This window comes from Sphaerodactylus townsendi, linkage group LG08 (assembly GCF_021028975.2).
Source record: "Sphaerodactylus townsendi isolate TG3544 linkage group LG08, MPM_Stown_v2.3, whole genome shotgun sequence".
Classification (NCBI taxonomy): domain Eukaryota; kingdom Metazoa; phylum Chordata; class Lepidosauria; order Squamata; family Sphaerodactylidae; genus Sphaerodactylus; species Sphaerodactylus townsendi.
The window spans coordinates 10,338,033-10,364,384 of NC_059432.1; the positions used below are offsets into that span (position 1 = coordinate 10,338,033).

Genomic DNA, 26,352 nt, shown 5'->3' on the forward strand with positions numbered 1-26,352 from the left:
TAGTTTCTTGGATTCTCTGAAATCTTCGACCAGAAGTTAAATAATACTGTTGTGATCCAGTTAGCTAAACTTTTTAAAATATATATTTTATTTGATATCTTGTAGTAAGGGATGTGTGAAAGTTTCAGGCATTGACCATTATTTAGCCTGCAAAACAAAACAAAATCTGTTTGCTTTTCTATGCAATGTTGTCTTCTCTCTGAGATTTTCAGACCCACAGCATCACAGTATGGTTTTGGGCTGTTGAATCCGTGAGTCTTTCTGTTCAGCCTGAAGTGCGGTGTGTTCAGACTGGAATAACTGTTTAGGATTGCACTGAGGGTCATGTAAACCCTCCGCTGGCTGCAGACCTGGATTTCAATGTGGTTGAGGAGTTTCCGAATCAAGGTAGTGCCGAATGGTGAAAGACGGGTTGTAGTTTCTTGGATTCTCTGAAATCTTTGACAAGAAGTTAAATAATACTGTTGTGATCCAGTTAGCTAAACTTTTTTAAATATATATTTTATTTGCTATCTTGTAGTAAGGGATGTGTGAAAGTTTCAGGCATTGACCATTATTTAGCCTGCAAAACAAAACAAAATCTGTTTGCTTTTCTATGCAATGTTGTCTTCTCTCTGAGATTTTCAGACCCACAGCATCACAGTATGGTTTTTGGCTGTTGAATCCATGAGTCTTTCTGTTCAGCCTGGAGTGCGGTGTGTTCAGACTGGAATAACTGTTTAGGATTGCACTGAGTGTCATGTAAACCCTCAGCTCACTGCAGACCTGGATTTCAATGTGGTTTAGGAGTTTCCTAATCAAGGTAGTGCCGAATGGTGAAAGACTGGTTGTAGTTTCTTGGATTCTCTGAAATCTTTGACAAGAAGTTAAATAATACTGTTGTGATCCAGTTAGCTAAACTTTTTTAAATATATATTTTATTTGCTATCCTGTAGTAAGGGATGTGTGAAATATTTAGCTGATGAGGCAGGCTTGACTTGGCATGGAGTCGTGTTTAAATTGGATTTGAAAAGTGATTGCCGGACAAGACACGTTGGGAAGCATCGGCTCAGACAGCATTTTTTGCTGATGGGTCCCTCATTTAGCTACATGCAGATGAAGTGCAGACGTCCTCGTGGGGGCTATGCGAGGTTGCAAAGCGATCACCAAAATAACCCCAAACGTGGTCTTGAGACCCTCCAGTCAAGCATCGACACAGGTGAGGAGTCGGCTAGACGCAGCAGCATTTGACTTGAGCGAACTTCTGTGGGGCACTTCAAGGCCCGTATGAATTTACAAGCGGGGAGGATATTACTCATATTTGGAAAGGGGTCATTTTGTGAAAGAATTCAGTTTCGCTCAGCCGCTACATAACATGTGGATTCTACTCAGGAAATGATTGAAACGTAAATATCACAATCTCTGACGTTGACTCTTGAGAATGTTAACTGTTTCACAAAATGGCTCGTGATGTTCTTTGCTTGTGTGGTGAAACCTGGCAATTCTGTGGACTGAGGAAGCTGATCAGCAACTTGAAGGAGTCCATAACCCAGTAGTAAAGGCAGAATTAAAGGGGAAAAGGCACAGACTATTATAATACAAGGTTGGCAGGCGCTGGAATGAAGCGGCTGGGGTTCCCTGCTAATTTAAAAGGTTGTAGTTATACTTAATGGAGATTATATTGTCAAAGTGGGGACCCGCAAGATACTGGCGGGAGCAGCAATCAGCTGGTATTGTAAAATGTTTGTTTTACTGATCATAATTGAATGTGATTGTTTTATTGGCTGTACACCACCCAGAGCCCTTCGGGGATGGGGCGGTATATTAAATCTGATAAATAAATAAATCCCATCCCCTCACCTTTGCAGAGACTCCGTGGTAAAACCCATTTTTTACCTAGAGTAGAGGGAGTCCCACCTTAGATCAGATAAAGAGGGATTGATATTCCTATCACTTCGCCTCATTTGGTAGTACTGACTAAAGCTGAAGGGGCTGATGGGAATTGTAGTCCATAACATCTGGCGTGCCAAAGGTTCGCCACCATGGCCTTAGAGTTTTTGCCCAAATACCAGCGCATTCCGTGTCACCTGCAATGTGACGGCATCACACCTGGTGCATGTTGGGAGGTGATATTGCCAGTGACATCACTTCCACGCCAGGCTTCTCTCTGCTGCCAGTAGGTCCCCTGCCGACCAGCTGTTTGGGGGCAGCGGGTTGGTAGCCCAGTGTTTGAGCCTTAAAGTGGGTCGCACTAACCTAGAAGATCAACTCAGTTGCGAGGGACCTCCAGTCTCCATCTCTCTGCTGCACTTGTTAAAGTCCTGACTGCATGAAGTTTCAATAAATTTGGCAGAGTTTAGAATCAGAAGTGGTGAACCTTTGGCACTCCAGATGTTATGGACTACAATTCCCATCAGCCCCTGCCAGCATGGCCAATTCACCATGCTGGCAGGGGCTGATGGGAATTATAGTCCATAACATCTGGAGTGCCAAAGGTTCGCCACCACTGGAAGAAGCTGAGGGACAGATGCAGGCTATACCAGAACCCATTTGCTGTCTTTGGGCTAACTCTGGTTCAGCATAATTTTCTGTCCCAGCCAGAACTTGCCTCCTTGTTCGCCCAATTTAAATCTCTCCGTGGCGGTTTTGCTTTGCTCCATCTCTAGATGTAACTTGATGATAACAGTTTCAAGAGCAGTGTACAAAATGTCAAGTTGCGCGTATGTGAAGTGCCGTCAAGTCGCAGCCAGGTTCTAGCGACCCCTGGTGGGGTTTTCAGGGCGAATGAGAAGCAGAGGTGGTTTGCCACGGTCTTCCTCGGCAGCGTCTTCTTTAAAGGTCTCCCTTTGAAGTACCGACCCTGCTTAGTTTCGGAGATTTGACGAGCTTGGGCTGTACTATACCATAGTTCCACATTCCCACAAATCGTCAAGTTAGCAAGAAACGTTTTAAATTTAAGGCAAAAGTATAGTTCAAAGCTGACTCCTCTTTGGTTGACCAGGCCTCAAAACCTTCTTAATAGACATGTTCACCTGAATCCTGTTGTCTTTAACCGCCTGCAGTCTTTCTCTGCCACGTGTGCTGTACGTGTCTCAATGGTGCTTCTCTGCCTGAGTCTTTTTTCTTTATGAAAGCAACTAGTCTTGGCTTTAAGATCTGCCGGGAATAAACAAGCATGACTCAGTACTTCTCCGTTTTCTCTTACTAAGCTGCCTTAATTGTGTCTGAACACATGAGACAGTGTTTTACGCAGCACGGCTGAGCCACCCACTGGGCCGCAGCTGGTACCCCCCCCCCCCCGCCCCACTCCCATGACTCTGTGCTGAATGTCTGCAGAATAATGCAGACTTGCGTCAGAATCAGCCGTTCAGTGTCTGCATTCATTGCGTTGGCCCCTTGTCTGCTGATATGTCCCTGGTTTAATAACTATATATTTAACTAACAGGCCCGGCCACGCGTTGCTGTGGCAGTTGTCCTTCTCATCACAGTCCACAACCCACACAGATGTCCATGCAGGTCCAGTGATCCCCAGCATAGCCTTTTGGAGTGGTCAAATGGAATCCCTCTTTCCCTTTTCAATGCACATCATTATATGGTGCTGTCTTGTTTTTTTAGTAGTAGTAGTATTAGGTGTCAATCTTATAAGCCCTCCAGATAAAGTTATGGGATTTATTCATAGTTCATCATCATCCTGCCAGCATGATGCTGGCAGGGGATGATGGGAGCTGTAGTCCATAACATCTGGAGGGCCGCAAGTTTGACACCTATGGTATAAGGTAACCCTTCCCATTCCACACAACGGAACTGTCCAGGAGTGTGAATCCCGCCTGTCCATGAGGCTGGCTGGACACACGACAGTCCTGGCTTCAGTAAGGCAGAACTGGGGCAAAGGAGGCTATCCCAGTCAGGCAGCAGAGAGGCAGGTATGTGAGGCGCTTCAGATTGAGGCCAGCCCCCCCTGGGTCTCTCAGAAGGGCCACGTGCAAAAGAAGCCGGAGCTAGTAGTAGTTGGTTCACCCCCACCCCAACGGATTTCTTTTGAAGAAAAGCAACTCCAGCCTCACTTGTAGTAAAAAAGAGGAGCTGTGGCAAATATGGGTGAGGAAGTGGGTATGGTGGCTGGATGTGAGGGAGGGGCAGGAGTGAGGTGTGTGAGGGACATTTTGAGCTGGATGTGCTGTGTGGTAGTAGTGGGTGAGGCACAGAGAGTGAAAAGTTACCTATGCGGTGAGGGGGGGGGGAACCCCAACCCGACGCCTCACACGGCAAAGTGTGTGTATGTGTTTCACTTCCACCTCGTGACACTCTACCAGTATTACCTATTTTACTTACTATTTCTCACTGCTCATCTCTGCCCATCTGCACGACACTCTAAGCCCCTCAGGCCACAGACAGACAGGGCTGCACCCAACATTCTGGCAAGTGGTGACAGCCAACACTACTTGTGCCAGCTTCATGGCCTTCAGTGCACAGGGAAAGACGCTTTTATCTGGCTCAGGTATGGTGATTTCGGTGATTTGAAGGTCTGATTACCTGCCCGCAACAGGGAGGGACGTCATGTGAAAATTTGGGGGGCGATCCTGGTCCACAGCAGCTTCTGAGGGAGACCATCAGGGACAAACACACTGTTAGATTTTTATATATATAGAAGATGGTGGTAAAGGTGTATATTTATATATGCCCCACCCTTTACAACAGTCTCAGGGTGGGTTACAATAAAAACCATAAGAATGTCCCTTCCAACACAATAATAAACCCAATCTGAAAACTATAGAACGGGAATCAGCCAAATGCCCAGGTGCTCATCTTCATCAGGCATCGAAACTCCAGGAGGGGAAGGCATCTGGTGGACTTCTAGTGGGAGGGCGGGGGAATCAAATTTATTATGCAGCAAACCTTGTACAAATACTACAGTTTGCAACTGTGAGAAGTCAACATAGAAACAGCTGGACTTTTTGCAGTTTAAATACAATTTTCTGTCTGCTTCTAAAATTGTGATGTACCTAAGCAGATGGCTGTGTGTGTTTTACGGTACATGGGAACGCTTTTGTCTGGAAACGGGATTAATACGTTTTCAGCTTTTTTATCGGGACCGGGGGAAGAAAAAGGATTTTGTTTGTTTGTTTTTAACAAGGCAATCCTTAACAGAGTGACACCCGTCTCAGTTTGTTTGAGATCAGCGCACTTAAAAGGGTGCGAATGTTTAAGGATTGCACTTTAAATGAAATTGCTTAGTGTATATTGTCTCACCAGAACCTACATTGTGGAAGCACCCATAATCCACCTTCACTGCTTTCTAACAGGGAATGTGGACTGCAGAGATATAACTTAATACAAAAATTGCTGGTTGATAAACCATGTTCATTTTTTCCCTTCGGCTCTCCTCTTCTGAGAAATGCATCTCAGTTCAACTCCAAATAATTATTTAAAGTATTGGTGTCCATAATTCATCCTGGTAATGATAATGCAAGGGTAGAATTAAGAAATGAAGGCCCAGGAAAACATGGAAATCACTTTTCGCTTTGTAATTATGATTTTCTGGGCAAATGCATAAGGTTTTTTTTTTAAATGCTAGGGGCAAGTTGGTTAGTTTCCAAACAGCATCAGTAACAGAAATAAATTCTTCATATTGTAGGATAGGTGGTTTGAGTCTATTAGTAAAAGAGTGTGTAATTGACTTCAGACTGAAGCAGAGTGTAAGAGGTTGAGAGAATGATAAGAACATAAGAACAAGCCACCTGGATCAGACCAGAGTCCATCTAGTCCAGCTCTCTGCTACTCACAGTGGCCCACCAGGTGCCTTTGGGAGCTCACATGCAGGATGTGAAAGCAATGGCCTTCATGGCTGTTGCTCCCGAAAGCACCTGGACTGTTAAGGCATTTGCAACCCTGTGATCAAAAGAGGATCAAGATTGGTAGCCATAGATCTACTTCTCCTCCATAAATCTGTCCAAGCTCCCTTTTAAAGCCTTCCAGGCTAGTGGGCCATCACTCCCTCCCCTGTGGTAAGCATATTCCAAACACCAAACTTTCACACTAGCTATGGAAGAAGTGCTTCCCTTTTATTAGTCCTAATTCTTCCCCCCCAGCATTTTCTTAACAGAACACTTGGTTCTAGTGCATTGTGAGAAAGTTATATGTACCTTTCTCTGTCAATATTTTCTACCCCATGCATAATTTTATAGACTTCAATCATATTCCCCCCATTTATTTATCATATGATAAATAAACCATCAGCCCAAGCAGAGATGAGGCCCAATTCTAAGCGGGAGTCAACATACCTGTTTCCATTTATACTTCCCAAGCGTCTGCTTGCTATAAAAGCAGGAGAGAGAAACCTGTAGATGACTTTGGGGGAACCCGGTCTTCAGACACAAATGCAACCCATTCCCATAACATGATAACCTAATCCACCACGAACTGAGTATCGATGCCAGATGTTTTGAAACGCTCTGTAGAAAGGCAGGTAGTGCGCTCTGCTAATGGTTCAGAATATATACCTGAGACTTTTGTTATCTAATGGAGAACAAGAAGCTGAAGACTGATGAGGAATATGCCAATTATCCCCTGCCTCCAGCCTCCAAATTTTCCCCCTTTCGGAGATTTGATGAGGTTGAATTCCACCCCTCCACCCTTTCCCTTTTAGAAGAAGAAGAAGAAGAAGAGTTTGGATTTATATCCCCCCTTTCTCTCCTGCAGGAGACTCAAAGGGGCTTACAATCTCCTTGCCCTTCCCCCCTCACAACAAACACCCTGTGAGGTAGGTGGGGCTGAGAGAGCTCTGAGAAGCTGTGACAAGCCCAAGGTCACCCAGCTGGCGTGTGTAAGTACACAGGCTAATCTGAACTCCCCAGATAAGCCTCCACAGCTCAGGCGGCAGAGCTGGGAATCAAACCTGGTTCCTCCAGATTAGATACACAAGCTCTTAACCTCCTACGCCACTGCTGCTCTTTTAACTGGTGCTCAGCATTCCATCTGAAGCATATTTGGTCTTCAACAACTAGGGGTTTGTTTTGTTTAATTTGCAGCTTCGTAATTTTCCGTAGACTCGAGAAGCCCCCCAAATAGGTAAATTTGTGCAAAATTTGTGCAGTGAGGCTCTTGTCCGGCACAAAGAGACTAACCAGTTTTCTGTTGCATTGGGAATCTACAAGGGTGCCACGGTGCCTAGAAATGTCATTGTGGTATCTTATATTTTCAGCTCACACTTATCATAAACACCTCTTGGCAGAAAGTGCCATCAAATCACAACCAACTTATTGCAACTCCATATGGTTTTCAAGGCAAGGAGCCAACCGAGGTGGCTTGCTGTTGTCTGCCTCTTGGGGGTCTCCTATTCAAGTACAAACCAGGTACAACAAAGAAAAAGGACCAAGTACAACCCAAGTCTGATGAGATCAGGGCAGAAGGCTCATGGTGACCTCATCCATGGGAGATTCCAGGCAAGAAGCTAACAGAGGCAGTTTGTCATTGTCTGCCTTCATAGCAACCCTGATGTTCCTTGGTGGTCTCCTATCCATCCTGGGTAGACCCTGCTTAACTTCCAAGATCTGAGGAGATCAGGCTAGCCTGGGCCTTCCAGGTGAGGGCAGAAAGAGATCATCCCATTGAGTCACAATAGACTCATGGTGACCTCATCCATGGGAGATTCCAGGCAAGAAGCTAACAGAGGCTGTGTGTCCTGTCTCCCTCTGCATAGTCATCTTGGACTTTCTCGGTGGTCTCACATTGAAGTACTAACCAGGGCGGACCCTACTTAGCTTCCAAAATCTGATGAGATTGGACATGCCTGGGCTTTCCAGGTCAGAACTAAATGTCCCTTGGTCATTTTCATTGAACGACAAAGCTTATTTAGGTGAGGGACAGAGGTTAGCTTTTCATTGTGATGGCAAGCAAGGTTACTCTGTATTTACTTATATACTACAACATGTACAGCTTTTTAAAGAATGACATGATACCGTGAAGAGTTCATAATCAGGTTTTTGATAGCAGTGACTAAAAAGTATCGTCATTAAGATATAAAAGCCTGAATGCTAGAAGATAAGTTCAGCTCCTATATTTTAGGGCTGGCTTGACAAGCCAAAGAAAATTTGTCAAGATCTATATTAGAAGAAGGAAGGAGGAGGAGAGTAGTAGTAGTAGTAGTAGTAGTAGTAGTAGTAGTAGTAGTAGTAGTAGTAGTAGTAGTAGTAGTAGTAGTTTGGATTTATACCCCACCTTTCTCTCCTGCAAGGAGACACACGGTGGCCTACAAGCTCCTTTCCCTTTTTCTCCCCACAACAGACACCTTGTGAAGTAAGTGGGGCTGAGAGAGTTCCGAGGAACTGTGACTAGCCCAAGGTCACCCAGCAGGAATATAGGAGTGTGGGAACCCATCTGGTTCACAAGAGCAGCAGTGGCATAGGAGGTTAAGAGCTCATGTATCTAATCTGGAGGAACCAGGTTTGATTCCCAGCTCTGCCGCCTGAGCTGTGGAGGCTTATCTGGGGAATTCAGATTAGCCTGTACACTCCCACACACGCCAGCTGGATGACCTTGGGCTAGTCCAGGGGTAGGGAACTCATGTGTTCTCCAGATCTCAGATGTTCAGGAACTACAATTTCCATCAGCCCCTAACAGCATGGCCAATTGGCCATGCTGACAGAGGCTGATGGGAATTGTAGTTCATGAACATCTGGAGAGCCCTTGCAGTTCCTACACCCTGGAGCTAGTCACAGCTCTTTCTCTGGAGCTCTCTCAGCCCCACCACCTCCTCACAGGTGGATGCTCCGCTAGAGGGGGGGAAGGGCAAGGAGAGTGGAAGCCCCTTTGAGTCTCCTACAGGAGAGAAAGGGGGATATAAAAACTCCTCCTCCTCCTCCTCCCTCCTCCCTCCTCCTCCTCCTCCTCCTCCTCCTCCTCCTTCTTCTTCTTCTTCTGATAAGCCTCTGCCACTCAGGTGAAGGAGTGGGGAATCAAACCCAGTTCTCCAGATTAGAATTAGATTTAAGGATGATTGGCTCAGAGACCAGTGTTGAGTATCTAGACCACTGCTCATACAGAAAATCAGATGACGAATAATGTATTTGTGAAGAGCGTACCTAGAGAGTGTACCTTATGAAGAATTGCATGTTCAGAACTTTCCCCTCGGGGGGAAAAAACCCTTTTCATTCTTTCTAGCTTGGCAAAGATTCAAAAGGCTAGATTTGAATAGTATGTGTAAGACCGCTGCAAATACAATAGTACTTGTTAAGTTAAAGATCTGCCAGAGCTGATTTCCCAGTACATTCATCAAGGAAATAAAAAGGAGTGAAATAATATACCTCTTTCGGTGAAAGGGTTTTGCGGAAACAATTGCTATTTTTTAATGTCTAAATAGGCCCATTTTCTTCAAACAATCTGGTTGTCGTTGCCTGCCCCAATATATCATCGTTGCTGCCAGTTTGCATTACAGATGTGGGGGTTCACCTTAAACAGAATTAAAAGTCCTTCTTTTCTGCCATTCCACCTTCCTCGTGGGGCAGAATTCTCCGCCAAAAAAGCAGTAGCTTTGGGAAAAAAGCTTGAACGTTTGCATTTCAGTGACTAAGCTTGGTCGATAAAACCATTTGATAAAAAACCCTTTAAAATACAGTTGACTGAATTCCCCAAGGAGCCCTGGTTGGCCACGGCGACTGTTTTGGAATGTTAAAAAGCAACATCCCGAACTTCTCCTGTGGACGTCAGTGAACTGATTGTAAGTATTGATATTCTCCAACGGATTAGAGTTGCAGATTAGCACGGTCAAGCCAAGTCATCATCTGCTTAATGCAGGACTTGACCTTCTAAGCGTCTTAAGCTGCCAATAAAATGCTCCGATAGATAGCGAAGGCCTCTGCTGACTTTTGTTTTGAGCCGTGGTTTCTGCGGTGGCTCCTTACGAAGCAGAATCTGCAGTATTTTCAACAGCATGAGAAATGCCTCTTGTTTGGGTTTTTGGCGGCAGTTCAGGCTTTGCCCCGTACAGCCAAGTCTTTGTTCCTTGCAAAGGGGGTTTGGACAGAGATCCTTCACAGTCGTGATATTTGAAATCTTCTAAGTCACAGGTGTCAAACTCACGGCCCTCCAGATGTTCATGAGCTACAATTCCCATCAGCCCTTGCCAGTATAGCCAATGCTCATGTTGGGAGGGACTGATGGGAATTGTAGTTCATGAACATCTGGAGGGCCGTGGGTTTGACACCCCTGCTCTAAGTGGGAGACGCCGGGTTTCGAACATGTGACCTGACAAAACACTGCAGTTAGGTTATTATTGAGAGCTAGAAGGAGTGTCCATATTGCTCTCATTTTGCAGTCACTCAATTGGATGGCAGAAAGTGCAATCAAGTCTCAACAAATGTACAGTGGCCCTGCAAGAGACAATTAGAAGTGGGTTGCCATTGTCTACTTCTGTGTGGGCTCAGAGTTCTGAGAGAACTGTGACTGGCCCAAGGTCACCCAGCAACCACTGGGCTCAATTCAAGATATTGACTATTGCATACAAAGCCAGGGCGGTATACTAATCTGGAGAACCGGATTTGATTCCCCACTCCTCCACATGAGCAGCAGGTTCTTATCTGATGAACTGGGTTTGTTTCCTCGTTCCTCTACATGAAGCCTGCCGGGTGACCTTGGGCCGGTCACAGTTCTCTTCAAACTCTCTCAACCCCACCTAGTTCACAAAGTATCTGTTGTGGGGGGGCGGGGGGGAAGGGAAGGTAGTTGTCAGCTGCTTTGACACTCCTCATAGGAGTGAAAAGTGGGTATAAAAACCAACTGTTCTCCTTCACGGACTTGCTCCCTTTTACCTGCGGGGCCGTTGCTCTCACCTGTGCCCCTTACAACTTCACTCATTCCAGGAACACCTTCTGCAGGAATCATCCTGCAAATGGGCAGAATCAATAACTTCTGACGCACTCTCTTTTGTGGCTCTCTCCTTATGGAATAGCCACCCTGGGGGAGTTTAGGATGGCTTCCCCTCTCCTGGTTTTCCGCAAACTATGCACTGTGGAATTATCCAAGGGGACTTTTTGCACAGGTGAATAAGACTGCACTGTAATGAAATGGCCAGAAAGTTGCATCAGTAAAGGGACAGGGACTGTGGCTTGCGACCTATCGCTGTATGTATGTTCCGGACTACATAGTTTCTACCCACTTAAAAAACAGTCCTAACCGGCTCTACTCAGAATCCTGCTGAAGTTTATTCAGTGGGGCTTACTCCTAGGAAAGCCGGCGTGGTGTAGTGGTTAAGAGCAGGTGGACTCTAATCTGGAGAACTGGGTTTGTTTCCCCACTCCTCCACGCTAGCAGCAGATTCTTATCTGGTAGACCGGATTTGTTTCCCCACTCCTGCGGGGAGACCATGGGTTAGTCACAGTTCTCTCAGAACTCTCTCAGCCCTACCTACCTCACAAGGGGTCTCTTGTGGAAAGAGGAAGGGAACGGAGTTTGCAAGCCCCTTTGAGTCTTTTTACAGGAGAGAATGGTGGATATAAACGCAAACTACTTGTATCTGCATGTATCACGTTAAAAAGTTAATTTTTTGTTTCAACTCTGAGCTTTCTGTAATCTTACTGTATTGTTCACTGGTTGTCCTATCCTGTTGACTGTATTTGACTTACACTATGTAATTAACACCTGAAGCCTCAGCGAAGGCAGACTATAAATACACATGAAGGCATATAAATAATCTAACAACAACAACAACAACAATAATAATAATAGAACTACAAAGACTCTGGCACAAACCAGTAAAGGTGGTCCCAGTGGTGATCGGCACACTGGGTGCAGTGCCTAAAGACCTTGGACGGCACTTAAAAACAATTGGTGCTGACAAAATCACCATATGTCAGCTGCAAAAGGCCACCCTAATCGGCTCTGCACACATTATTCGTCGATACATCACACAGTCCTAGATGCTTGGGAAGTATCCGACGTGTGATGTATCATTGCACTTAAGATATTGATGTCTTGTTTGCTAGTATAACTGTTTTTGTATCAATATAATAATAATAATAATAATAATTATTATTATTATATTGATACAAAAACAGTTATACACAGCAAACAAGATCAATAATAATAATAATAATTATTATTAATAATAATAATAATCATCATCATCATCATCCCCAGGTTGGGGTGGAATCTTTTCTGTTCTTTCTCCTTTATGTATTAATGCAATTGGTCAAGCCGGAAATTTGGCACATTCTTCCTGTGTAGTAATTCCTGAAGCAGCAGAGTCTTTGCCACAGAGTTGAAAATTTGTGACTGAATCCGTTCCTCCTATGGATTGTTCCCAAGGTTATTATCGCTCCGAGAGAGACAAAGGGACGCAGTATGAGTTGTTCTACAAGAAGGCCGAGGATATGGAGTACAGACATGTCACCCTCTTCCGTCCATTTGGACCCCTCATGAAAGTGAAGAGTGAAACGGTTGACATCTCCAGATCAGTAATAAACATTATTGTTCCCCTTGCCGGAAGGACGGAGGTGTTTGCCCAGTTCATGCAAAACTTCAGGTAAGTGCATTGCAATCTAGGCTCCTGGGTAACAACTTGCGGCCCTCCAGATGTTCATGAACTACAATTCCCATCAGTCCCTCCCAACATGAACATTGGTTATACTGGCAAGGGCTGATGGGAATTGTAGTTCATGAACATCTGGAGGGCCGCAAATTTGACACCTGTGCCCTAAGCCATCCGGTAGGTTCCCACCCTGGAAGATAAATCATGTGTGCTTCTTCCATTGTGCTGGTTAATTTGGGCATGATTCAAACGCTTTGTAGTATCGGAGAGCACCAGCATTTGCAGCTTCTCATTCAGACTAGTGAGAGCCAGCGTGGTGTAGTGGTTAAGAGCTGGTGGATTCTAATCTGGAGAACCGGGTTTGATTCCCCACTCCTACATTCCTGCTGGGCGACCTTGGGCTAGTCACAGTTCTTTGGAACTCTCTCAGCCCCACCTGCTTCACAAGGTTTCTGTTGGGGGGAGAGGAAGGGGAAGGAGCTTGTAAGCCACCTTGAGTCTCCTTACAGGAGAGAAAGGTGGGATATAAATTCAAACTCCTCCTCCTTCTTCATTTTAATGTATATATCATTGGTCTCTGATGCGTTCTTAAAATGCGTTCTTCAGAACTTGACCAGAGATTTGTGGAATGGAATCCATATGATCCATATGATCAGAGAATTAGTGGTGCCCCTATCTTAACAGGGTGGTAGCCAAGATAAACCTAACTTGGAACTCTGTCATTCATTTGGAAGAGATTTCACCCATGGTATTGCAATAATTCAAGAGAGGCACCCATACTAACCTCATGATTGATTAGTGTGGGTTTCTAAGTTGTACGTCTCCATCTGTTTGACATTTGCTCCCTTAAAGCCCAGAATGTTTGGTTGAAAGATGTTTTTCGTTTGTTTGTTTGTTCTTTTCAGGGAAGTGTGCATTAATCAGGACAAGCGGATTCACCTCACTGTAGTATATTTTGGCCACGAGGGGCTTTCTGAAGTCAAGAGCATCTTAGAGTCGGTTTCTAGGTGAGTTAAGAAAATCCAAATGTGACTTGCCTGTGAATATATGTGTGTATGTTACAGGGATGGCAAACCGTTTGGGCTTGGCAGGTCAAAAATTTGGAGAATGCCTAATTTGACTCTGTTGGCATGTCATCCCGCCATCAAAATGCGAGGTTCCAAATGGTGGTGTAGATATCAGATATTATCATGTTTATGTTTTCTGAGCTAGTAGCAAACAGAAACTGGATATGAACTTCCAAGTGGCTTACTTACAGTGCTCAGTCCTGTAGTTTTCAATTCAGACTCCTCCTTCTCCTTCATTTTAATGTATATATCATTGGTCTCTGATGCGTTCTTAAAAGTTCAGAACTTGCCCAGAGATTTGTGGAATGGAATCCATATTATCCCTATGATCAGAGAATTAGTGGTGCCCCTATCTTAACAGGGTGGTAGCCAAGATAAACCTAACTTGGAACTCTGTCATTCATTTGGAAGAGATTTCACCCATGTTATTGCGATAATTCAAGAGAGGCACCCATACTAACCTCATGATTGATTAGCTTGGGTTTCTAAGTTGTACGTCTCCGTCTGTTTGACATCTGCTCCCTTGAAGTCCAGAATGTTTGGTTGAAAGATGTATTGCATCCCTTCGTCAGCTTTCTTATGGGAAAGGGACAAAATGCATTCCTTCTGGAATGGTGTAAATGGGTGTGATGCTTCGAGGAGAAAGGGTCCGTTTGCTTTCTACAATTCAGGTAAAAAAGCTGAAGATTAGAAGGTGGATGACGTTTTTATAAATTCCCTGTAGGGTTCTGTGCGTGGCTCCGGAAGGGTTCTGAGAGATCTGTGGCTCCTAATCTGTAGCTAGCATTGGGAGGCTGCCCCAGAGGTTGAGCAAGCGTTCCTGGGACGCTTCTCCATTTCCAGGTGGCAGGAGGACTTTCCGGAGGAAAGGAGGGGCTGCTGTCTGTCTTGTTGGTGTGGAAGGTGGGACCTCCTCCGTCATTAATAGGAGTCTGACCATTCCATTCCTTCCCTATCAAGAAGCTCAGGTGTGTTGAGGCTGACTGAGCGAACCGCGTGGAATTCATTTCATCCGTAAATCGACGTGCCGGGAATTGCTGGAAAACGCTCCCTTGTTCCTTTCTCTTTTCCTTCCTAGAGAGACTAGCTTCCGTAATTACACGCTTGTTTCCTTGAACGAAGAGTTCAATCGCGGTCGAGGACTAGATGTCGGTGCCAGAGCCTGGGAGAGGGGCGAAGTCTTGATGTTCTTCTGCGACGTCGATATTTATTTCACAGCGGAGTTCCTAAACAGCTGCCGTTTGAATGCTGAGCCAAGTATGTTTATGTTAAGACCCTGAATTCAGGAGGAGAGTTGGGGTTTTTTTTTTAATGCCATGTTTTTTTTCAGCCTTTAAGGAATTCCAATCACTTTTCCTTCTCCTCCTCACTACAGACACCATATGAGATAGGCGGGGCAGAGAGAGTTCTGAGAGAACTGTGGCTAGCCCAAGGCCACCCAGCAGTCTGAAGCAGGGGAGCACACTGAATATGGAAGAGCAGGGGATTGAACTTGACTTTCCAGATTACAGTCCACTGCTCTTAACCACTATGCTATGCAGGCTGTCAGGTAGCTGTTGCTTCCAAAAGGTGGTAGAATGCTGGTGGTACCAAGGTGGCCCAGCAATTATTATATGGAGTCCCACTTTGGATAGGCTCCTGTCCAACACAGCTGAGCGAGTACAATCTCGCTTTTTATTTAAACTTTTGGGCATGCCTCACTGCGTGCCTTACGCCACCCTGTGCCTCGAAACTGGGCAACATCTCTTAGAGACAAGAGCATGGCTTGCCACGCTCAAATATTGGCCGCGCATCTGTTTCAACCCTCAAGACTTCTTGTCACTCGGAATGGTGGGGCATTATAGAAACAAAAATTAACAAATTAGGCTATTCTTTGGATTACCTGGCCATGCTACCATCTAAAGAGACTTTCCAACTTCTGAAGAGAAGGCTGTTTGACCAGGAACATCAGATCCTACTCGAAAAGGCTTCCAGGACTTGTTCTTCTTTAGCTGTAGGTATCACCTATATTGGTAATAAGGGGGCTCAATACCTGCACCAGATAACCGTGCCCAGGCTCCGTAGAGCAATGATGTTGGCCCGTTGCAATGCCCTTCCATCAGCCGTATCAACAGGGAGATTCACTAAAACCCCTTACCGCCAAAGGCTATGCATATGCAACGGGGTATAAGGGGGGTATAAGTCCAAACTCCTCTTCCTTCTTCACTCTCTTCATCGTTGAAAATGTTGACAGAAATTTTTCTCTCTTTCTCACAATACTAGAACCAGGGGGCATTCATTGAAAATGTTGGGGGGAAGAATTAGGACTAATAAAAGGAAACACTTCTTCACACAACGTGTGATTTGTGTTTGGAATATGCTGCCACAGGAGGTGGTGATGGCCACCAACCTGGATAGCTTTAAAAGGGGCTTGGACAGATTTATGAAGTCGATTTATGGCTACCAATCTTGATCCTCTTTGATCTGAGATTGCAAATGCCTTAGCAGACCAGGTGCTCGGGAGCAGCAGCAGCAGAAGGCCATTGCTTTCACATCCTGCATGTGAGCTCCCAAAGGCACCTGGTGGGCCACTGCGAGTAGCAGAGAGCTGGACTAGATGGACTCTGGTCTGATCCAGCTGGCTTGTTCTTATGTTCTTATGTTGTCTTCATCTTTTTTTTCATGCCATTTTTCAGCTGAAAAGAGAGGGAAGACCCATGTTTAAAAGAAAAAAAGTAGGACTTGAGCATGCCCTAGAAAGGCCGGAGGGGTTCCCATGGCAGGCACCAACATTTGTGATTGGCCTTGGTTAGTGCTTAGATGGGACCCGGGCAGGCCAGGGTTGCTACGCCGAGGCAGGCAATGGCAAACTACCTCTGAGTGCCTCTTGCCCTAAAAAGTCCACAGGGTGATCGTAAGTTGACTGCGATCTGACAGCACTTCCCACTGCGATGATCAGATTAGATGAAACGCATGGGTGTGAGTGTTTGTGTGTACGCTGGCTTACAGAGGCCAGAAGGGCACAAAGACCCCTTGTGTTTTAGAGGACAGACAGGAATCAAGGAAGAAGAACTTCACGGGGATGGCGGATGAACCATGAAAACCTAGAGCAACAGACGATGCGCTCTTGTCGTTTTCTTTTTCCTTTGAAGAAGGATCTTTGGCTTCCAGAGCATTGTGGTCTGAAGAAATATTGCTCACACCGTATTACAGGAAACCGAGACCTGAGCAGTGCCGGCCCAGAACAGGATGTGTTGACCAGGCCGTTTTTTACTGTCGTTAAACCTTAAGTTTTGCAAGGTAGCTTGTAGAAGTTGGGGGTTGTGCCGAAATAAACAGTCCTAACGGCCAAAGGCAGTGGCGTACCTCGGCACACTGGAGCCTTGGGCAAAACCTGAGTTTGATGCCCTCCCCCAACAACAACAACAACCTTTGTTAGGCATTGAAAGAAAGAAAGAAAGAAAGAAAGAAAGAAAGAAAGAAAGAAAGAAAGAAAGAAAGAAAGAAAGAAAGAAAGAAAGAAAGAAAACAAGCATTGGCAGGAAGGGGTGGATTTAAAAGGAGAATCTGGGGAAATTTAGGGTGTGCCTGCTGTCAGGGGTGCAATTATTAAGATAGCAGCACCAAAATTTCAGAGTATCTTCATGAGCCCCTACTGATGATACCACCCATGTTTGGTGAAGTTTGGTTCAGGGGATCCAAAGTTATGAACCCTCAAAGGTGTAGCCCCCATCTCCTATTAGCTCCCATTGGAAACAATGGGGGATGGGGACACTCCCTATGGGAATCCATAAGTTTGGACTCCCTAAACCAAACCTCACCAAACTTGGGTGATATCATCAGGATAGTCTCCTGAAAAATCCCTGAAATTTTGGTGCTTCTAGCTAGCCTAACAACTGCGCCTCCTGCAGGCCAAAAACAGAAAAAACTCTGAAAATTCAAAAAAATCCCACCTGCATTTTTGGTGCCCCCCACAAGGTGGCGCCCTGGGCAACTGCCCACTTTGCCCAATGGGAGGAACGCCTCTGGCCAAAGGTGCCGTAAAAGGCGACGGCGGGAGAGAGGAGGACCCGTGTGCAAAAGGCGACTTTCGGGGAAGCTTCAAGGCCATGCTGTAAAAGTAAAATGAGGCCCCCCCATTAGTGGAGGAGACTTAACAGAGCAACATCAACGGTGATGGCCAACTCGCCCCCCCCCCCTCCCCAGATCACCAGCTACAGGCCAAATTGGCCATTTGACTAGGCACGCTTGTGTGAGTGCTAAATTGGAACTTAGTGATCAGGGTGCTTAAATTGTGACATCGCTCTGTTCAGCAGTTGTGGTTTTTCCTGGGCAGGGTGGCCGTGGTCTGGTCGTTCTTGTTCCTAACATTTCGCCTGCATCACAGCGTGACATGCCACTGAAAATGCCAGCCATAGATGTGGGCGAAACTGCCTGACTGTCACAGACTGTCTGCCAGGAAAGCCAAGGCAGGCTGAAGTTAGCAAACGTCCACAGTCTTTATTTAACAGGCAAAAGAGCCCCCGAAACACCAGGCAAAGCAACGGTCAGAGTCCAGCCCTAGTTAAGCAAGAATGCTCACCGGCCAACCGAGCAGAAAAACTGGAGTGTTGTGAGGTTTCCGGGCTGTATGGCCGTGTTCCAGTTGCATTTTCTCCGGACGTTTTGCCTGCATCTGTGGCTGGCATTTTCAGAGGAGGCGAAACGTCAGGAGAAAATGCTACTGGAGCACAGCCATACAGCCCGGAAACCCCACAACACTCCCACAATTCCCTGCATTACGAAGTGCTGGTGTTTCTGGATTGCTTCTGCAGTGATCTGCCTCTTGAAAAATGGACTTTTGGGACTTTTGATGTTATTATTAATGGACAAGATTCACCAATTTCAGTTGTTTCCCCTTTGAGTCTCCTGCAGGAGAGAAAGGGGGGATATAAATCCAAACTCCTCCTCCTCCTCCTCCTCCTCCTCCTCTTCTTCTTCTTCTTCTTCATCTTCTTCTTCTTCAGTGGCTGCAAAGTTTGTTATTGTGGCTGGGCCATCCAACAAAATGTGAAGATAATACTCCAGTTATTCAAAGTACGTAGTCCAGATAGTCCAATAATCCAGACCCATTAAAACCTGGTCCAGGAAATGCATTCAAAAGCTGAAACAGCGGAGCAGCTGTATGAGGCTGTTCATCTGTCGCCAACTCCCCCACGCCCCCCCCCCACAACTGTTTTCCCTTACAAGATGTTCAGTTGATCTTTCTGTTCAGAAATGTGCTAACTGCATTAACAAACCTCTTCTGTCTCCATTAGGCAAGAAAGTTTTCTATCCTGTGGTGTTCAGCCTTTATAATCCTGCCATTGTCTACGCTAACCAAGATGTGCCACCCCCTGTGGAGCAGCAACTGGTAAGCTGCCGGAATCTAAAGATGCTTAAGAATCGTATTCTCTATATTAGGACATCCAGAACAAGGGAGCTGGAGGATCTTTGGAAGCGTTAGTGACCCCCGCATTGGCCACCTTGTCAGTATCTAAGCCTGCCTCACCGGCTTCATCAGGGAGGACAAAAAGTTCAGCGTGTCCAACTCTGGCGCTTCAAATGTTCATGGACTACAATTCCCATCAGCCCCTATTGGCATGGCCAGGGGTGTCCAACTCTGACGCTTCAGAAGTTCCCATCAGCCCCTGCTGGCATGGCCAGGGGTGTCCAACTCTGGCACTTCAGATATTCATGGACTACAATTCCCATCAGCCCCTCCTGGCATGGCCAGGGGTTTCCAACTCTGGTGCTTCAGGTGTTCATGGACTACAATTCCCATCAGCCCCTGCTGGCATGGCCAGGGGTGTCCAACTCTGGTGCTTCAGATGTTCATGGACTACAATTCCCATCAGCCCCTGCTGGCATGGATAATAAATAGTCCAGTAATCTGCAACATGTAACGCCCGGTCCAGGACACACTTAATCCTCTGTTTAGGATGATTTTTTAATTTTATGAGGGCTTTTAATCACCAGCAGGATACATATTTTAGATAGATTGAGAGATGTTGTGCGTGGTTTTCGTTGTGTTTATCTCATGTCAGAAGCCGCCCTCAATCTGCAAGAGGAAGAGCGGCCTGGCAATAGAATGAAATAAATGAATACATAAATTCAAATCCAGTTGCATTTTAATGGCCAACAAGACTTGGAGGGGCGTAAACTTTCAAAAGTCCCAATTTCCTTTGCCCGGTACTTTGTTGGAGCTTTGTGTCTCGGAAGCTGTTCCCCCGAAAACCTTGGTGGCCTCTCTGGCGTGACTGGACTCGAGTCTGGGTCTTCTACTGCATCGCCCCTTGAACCTGCCGCTTTCTTGCCGGCGCCTGGTGCGGACAAAGAGCAGGAGTGACTGTACCCATCTCCTGTGTCTTTCTCAGGCTGGGACCAGACGGGACAGAAAACGTCCTTGCCCAAAACAAGCCCGCACAGCAGGGGTGGCGCGTTGGAAACAGTTCACTATGAGGCTGCTCTTCGGAGAGGCAGGGCCATGTTTTTATCCTGTCTGGTTCCACCCACCATTTCGTCAGTTTGCATTATGCACTGCAGTGGAAATACGTTACAGTATAGAGCCCAATTTCCAGCTGAGAGCAGGCCAGAGGTATAGAGCAGTGGTGGCGAACCTTTTCGAGACTGAGTGCCCAAATTGCAACCCAAAACCCACTTATTTCTCGCAAAGTGCCGACACGGCAATTTAACCTGAATACTGAGGTTTTAGTTTAGGAAAAACGGTTGGTTCCAAGGCGTGTGTTACTTGGGAGTAAGCTTGGTGGTAGTCGGTGGCTTTGCTTTGAAGCAACCGTGCAACTCTTTCAACGGGTGAATCACGACCCTAGGAGGGTTTACTCAGAAGCAAGCCCCAAGCAACCAAGCTTACTCCCAGGTAAAGGATCGCGCTTTAGTCCTTCGCATGAAAATCAGTGGAGTTTAACAGCACTTAACAGGGTTACCTACACTGCTTCCCCAAAACTAGGTCTTAGGTTTAATGCTAATAATCGAGCCCAGCGGCCCAGGCCAGCCTAGATGTGTGTGGGGGGCACTCTGTGTGTGCCCACAGAGAGGGCTCTGAGTGCCACCTCTGGCACCCATGCCGTAGGTTCGCCACCACTGGTATAGAGGTTCCTAGTCTCGAAGGAAAATCCAGAATGGCATAATAATTAAAGTTGTGGACGAGGATCTGGGAAACCCAGGTTTGAATCCCCACTCTGCCATGAAAGCTTGCTGGGTGACCTTGGGCCCATCTCACGCACTCTCAGCCCCAGTCCCAGCTGGTATTGGGATGAGAGGCCTCCAAGGAATACCAGGGTCACTCCAAGGAATACCAGGAATACCACTCCAAGGAATACCAAGGAATACCAGGGTAGAGTCCAGCAGTGGCCAGCCATCTCCGAGCATCTCTGGCTTTGACAATTAGGCAGGGCTGCCATGAATCAGTTGTGACTTAATGGCCAAACCCTCCCAAACTTTCATTGACTGACAAGGGACACAAAAAGACGGAGCTTTCGCTCGGTAGAACTCTTTATCATGCAAAATCCAGAGGGGCGTGGGGCGGAGGGGTGGGGGGGAGAGGGGAAGAGAAAAGGATGTTACCGGCCGAGCAGTCTTTTGTCGGTTGCCGATAGACCGCCCTCCAGACTCCACTCTCTTGAGACAGAAGGGAACGGTTGCTTTAAAGTGTTTTTGATAAATAAAAGTAAATAGAGTACCGGTAGAAGTTTTTGGGTGGTACAACTCTGCCTTCTGGAAAGGAGCACACAAGACATCAGGGGCCGCCTTTGTCGCCAATGGAAAACCCAGCGACTAAATAGAAAGTCAGATTCCTAATGGCAGACTACAGTTCTCCTAAAGTGAACCTATGGTGGCACTCAGAGTCCCCCCACACACATCTAGGCTGGCCTGGGCTGCTGGGCTCGATTATTAGCATTAATCCTAAGACCTAGTTTTGGGGAAGTAGTGTTAAGTGCTGTTAAACTAAAGCGCAGTCCTTTACCTGGGAGTAAGCTCAGTTGCCGGCAATGGGCCTTGCTTCTGAGTAAACCCTCCCAGGGTCATGATTCACCTGTTGGAAGAGTTGCACGTTGCTTCCAAGCAAAGCCATCGACTACCACCAAGCTTACTCCTGAGTAACGCGCGCCTCGTAGCCAACCGTTTTTTCTAAACAGAAACCTCAGTATTCAGGTTAAATTGCCGTGTTGGCACTTTGCAATAAATAAGTGGGTTTGGGATTGCAATTTGGGCACTTGGTCTCGAAAAGGTTCGCCATCGCTGTCCTAAAGGAATGAGGGCAGAGGGAAAGGATGTGGAAAACAATAAATGCCTGGCAGAGGTGTAGTAGGGGGGGGGGCGTGCTCGGGGCAAAATGGTGCCTTCCCCTGTCCCCCCCCTTGCTCCCTCCCCCCACTTACCTTAGTTTAGCCGGCACAGCCAACTGAAAAAGCAACCTGGTGGGAACTACACTTCCCAGGAGACCTTGTGAGACCCACTCCCTGCAGGGGCAGGGGCAATTTTCCGCCCCCCATGTAACCCACTAGTGTGCCCGGTGTGTGGCGCAGCCCTCCCGCCCCCCTCTGATACATGGTTGAAATACATTACTGCTTCTTCAGAAACTCCAGAAAAGCCTACAGTGTCCGTATGTTTATAATTTTAGGTGCACAAAAAGGACTCCGGCTTTTGGCGGGATTTTGGTTTTGGGATGACTTGTCAATATCGAACAGACTTCTTGACTGTTGGTAAGTTGCACCCGCTATAAACCTCTTAAATGTTTTTCCTAGATGCCCTGTTATTGGTCTTGTTGTGGATGCGTGCTGCTAACCCTGATGCCTGCTCGAAGGCACGTAGATTAAAGCTAGAACAGATTCTTGCTTTCAGGAAGCAATTTTATCTCATTTTTAAACTCTGCAGAAAAAAATGGTGCGTGTTATTCACACGGAAGGCTTCTTGTTAATTCGGTCTTTGCTTTCAAAAAGCCAGCTCGCTGATATTCTTTGATGCCATCTTGTGGCTTAACTCTGATATTGTCGGCTATGAAATAACTTGGATTTTTAGCTGCGTTGCTTAGCACAGCAATATACAGCAGCTTTCAAAAGCACCATCTCCATGATTTCTACTTAAGAAGAAGAAGAAGACTTTATTTACAGTCAATGACCAAATATATTACAAATCTCCAAAATATCTACAACAAAACAAGAATGCAGATCTCTCCAGCACTATCCATCTATATATCATTATACTTTGTAGACACACCAAACCGCATAAAATTACTAGACAAAACAAAAATATCTAAGGGGGATGCCATATTCAGATCATTTTTTCTTTGTCATAATGAATAGACAGAATTTTGCTACCCATTTAGTAATATTCTCCTTCTTATCTTGTAATAGTTTTTCACAACAAACTTTATCAGAACAATATGTCATCTTGTGTAGTAGATGTGACAGGCATTTTTTCCTTGCCTCCTCATAAAGGGGACACTTTAATAACATATGCTCTATAGTTTCTACAGAATTCAGAGAGCAAGAACATAACCTTGCAGCATAAGGTATCTTTTGATATTTCCCTTCTAAGACAGCAGAAGGTAAATGTGCACTAGGAGCAGCAGTGGCGTAGGAGGTTAAGAGCTCATGTATCTAATCTGGAGGAACCGGGTTTGATTCCCAGCTCTGCCGCCTGAGCTGTGGAGGCTTGTCTGGGGAATTCAGATTAGCCTGTGCACTCCCACCCACGCCAGCTGGGTGACCTTGGGCTAGTCACAGCTTCTCGGAGCTCTCTCAGCCCCACCCACCTCACAGGGTGTTTGTTGTGAGGGGGGAAAGGGCAAGGAGATTGTAAGCCCCTTTGAGTCTCCTGCAGGAGAGAAAGGGGGGATATAAATCCAAACTCTTCTTCTTCTTCTTCTTCTTGCAAGAGTAAAAGCTCTCCTTAGATCTTTATTATCCAGATAAGTTAAATAAGGAGCAGGGGCAGTGACATATTTCTGTGTATAGTATAGAGGAAAATCTGAATATCTTGCCAGACGATTTCTACTTAAGGTAAATCAAGTTAAGTACGTTATTGTGATTTTTGTTCCTCCAAAGCTAAACTAAGTGCTTTCTCTGAAGGCTGTTTAGTCTCCGTTGCATTTATTCACACTTCCCCCAAAGGCCTGCAGTTTTGGAATTCCCTTTTGCATCCATTTTATCCCTACTTTTCTTTAAGTTGAGATTGGTTGAGATTGTCAGGAGCTTTGGAGTGGGTGGTCACCAGTATGCTGATTACACCCAGCTTTATGTTCATCAGCCAGGCCTCCAGAGGCAGCCGTGAAGGCCTTCTGCCTGGGTCTCAAGGCTGCGGTGAGGACAAACATGCTGAAACTTATCTAGGTAACACGAAGGCAATACTGGCGGGGAAGGCAGGATTTACTGACAACGTTCATAACTCACCTTTCTTGCAGAGACCCCCAGCAGTGCTACAAAATGCAGAAAACAATTCAATCAGAGAGCATCAGTTATCCAGTTCAGTTGATTCTGATGGTGATAAGATGTCCAGTCAGTCGATAGTGATCTCCCAATTGATGGAGAGCCAGTGCGGTGTAGAGGTTAGGAGCGGTGGACTCAAATCTGGAGAACTAGGTTTGATTCCCCACCCCTTCACATGAGCAGCTGACTCTTCTCTGGTAAACTTGAGAAGAGAAGAGGAAGAGTTGGATTTATATCAACCCCCCCCCCATAAGAAGACTCAAAGGGGCTGACAAACTCCTTTCCCTTCCCCCGCCCACAACAAACACCCTGTGAGGTAGGTGGGGCTGAGAATGCTCAGAAGAACTGTGACTAGCCCAAGATCAACCAGCTGGCGTGTGTGGGAGTGCATGGGCTAATCTGAATTCCCCAGATAAGTCTCCACAGCTCAAGCGGCAGAGCAGGGAATCAAACTCGGTTATCCAGATTAGATCACACCTGCTTTTAACCACTAGGCCACTGCTGCTCACTGGATTTGTTTCCTTCCTCCTCCACATGAAGCTTCCTGGGTGACCTCAGGCCAGTCACAGTTCTTTCAGAACTCTCTCAGCCCCACTTACCTCACAAGGTGTCTGTTGTGGGGAGAGGAAGGGAAAGGAGCTTGTAAGCCTTCTTGAGTCTCCTTACAGGAGAGAAGGGGAGAGGATATAAATCCAAACTCTTGTTCTTCTTCCCAGACTTAGATGGGGTTAAACGTTCCGTAGAAGGTCAGATTGAGCTAGGGGATTCTCTCAGACCTGACTTTGTTAATAGATAAACCGGCTGCTACTGCTGCTTAGAACACCTCTCAGTTACAGTTGGCTTTAAAGCAGAGGTGGGATCCAGCAGGTTCTCACAGGTTCCCGAGAGTAGGTTACTAATTACTTGTGTGTGCCGAGAGGGGGTTACTAATTGGTGATTTTGCCCCGTGATTTTTGCCTTAGTTATGCCCCTCCTCTCGGCAGAAGTACGCAGAACTTGAAGCAGTCTAGCAGGTGCACCGGTGTGCGTGGCAGCCTGCGCCTGCGTGCATTCGTTTCCCGCCCAAGGACCGGCGCAGCGGCTGCGTCCTTGCCACAGCCCCGCCCCGGAATGCCCGGCCACACCCCCGTCGTGACCCGCCCAGCCCCATTGGTGCTACGCCACAGTTTGAATCCCACCACCAGGGGAACCTGTTACTAAAATTTTTGGATCCCACCACTGCTTGAAAGCCAGCCCTTCCGCTGGCGCAGGCTTGCCCAATCTTGTGAAATTTTTGAAGCTAAGCAGGGTCAGTCCAGGCTAGTGCTTGGATGGGAGGCCACCAAAGAAACCCAGGGTTGCTATGCAGAGACCGGCAATGGCTAACCCACTTCTGTTCGCCTCTTGGCTTGAAAACCCTTCTGCATCGCTGGGAGTTGACTGTGACTTGACTGACGTTCCACCCTCCGAACCTGGCTACAGTGATCCATATGGCCGTTGCCTCCAGACTGGACCTGTGGCTGCCCTTGAATGTATGCTTGGCACAAAATGTGCTAGCAACGTTCTTTTCTGAGGTCAGCCATTTGGGATGCGTCACATCAATCCGGTGCCATCTGCGCTGGCACCTTGCCTGCTTCCAGGCCCGATTTCTAGAAGAAGAAGAGTTTGAATTTATATCCCCCCTTTCTCTCCTGCAGGAGAATCAAAGGGGCTTACAATCTCCTTGCCCTTCCCCCCTCACAACAAACACCCTGCGAGGTAGGTGGGGCTGAGAGAGCTCCGAAAAGCTGTGACTAGCCCAAGGTCACCCAGCTGGCGTGTGTGGGAGTGCACAGGCTAATCTGAATTCCCCAGATAAGCCTCCACAACTCAAGCGGCAAAGCTGGGAATCAAACCCGGTTCCTCCAGATCAGAGTGCACCTGCTCTTAGCCACTGCTCTTAGCCACTACGCCACTTCTGCTCCTTCTAGGGCAGGTTGTGACCTCAGAAGCCCTCCGCGGTCTTGGATCTTGACGTTTGCTGAGTTCCTTTTCCCGTGCACACCCCTCTCTGTGTCCGTTGTATTCTTCAGACAGTCTTCTCTTGAAGGCCGGCCTCTTTTAGGACTGTCCATGGGACTTTATGGACCTTTGCCATGGTGGGGTCAGTCCTTTGCATGAGTAAGTAGGGCACTTTCCACATTTTGGGAGGCCTGCTGGGTCATCTTATTCCAGAGGAATATTAGGAATATTAGGAATATATTATCGTCCCCCTAACCAAAGTGCACAAGAGGATTCTGAGATGGAAAAAGAAATTAGAGAGGCCAACAAAAACAAAAATGTAGTGGTAATGGGTGATTTTAACTATCCCCACATA

At 46.5% G+C, this 26,352-nt stretch overlaps 1 protein-coding gene across 2 annotated transcripts in view; it reads left to right on the forward strand.

Annotated features, from left to right (window-relative positions):
* CSGALNACT2 (chondroitin sulfate N-acetylgalactosaminyltransferase 2) overlaps window positions 1-26,352 on the forward strand; it is a 59,689-nt gene that overhangs the window by 28,104 nt on the left and 5,233 nt on the right. For both annotated transcript variants that reach the window (XM_048506384.1, XM_048506385.1), the window contains 5 exons: window positions 12,280-12,496; window positions 13,408-13,509; window positions 14,648-14,826; window positions 18,846-18,940; window positions 22,211-22,292. In XM_048506384.1, coding sequence (XP_048362341.1) covers window positions 12,280-12,496; window positions 13,408-13,509; window positions 14,648-14,826; window positions 18,846-18,940; window positions 22,211-22,292 — 675 coding nt within the window. The remainder of the gene's footprint in view (window positions 1-12,279; window positions 12,497-13,407; window positions 13,510-14,647; window positions 14,827-18,845; window positions 18,941-22,210; window positions 22,293-26,352) is intronic.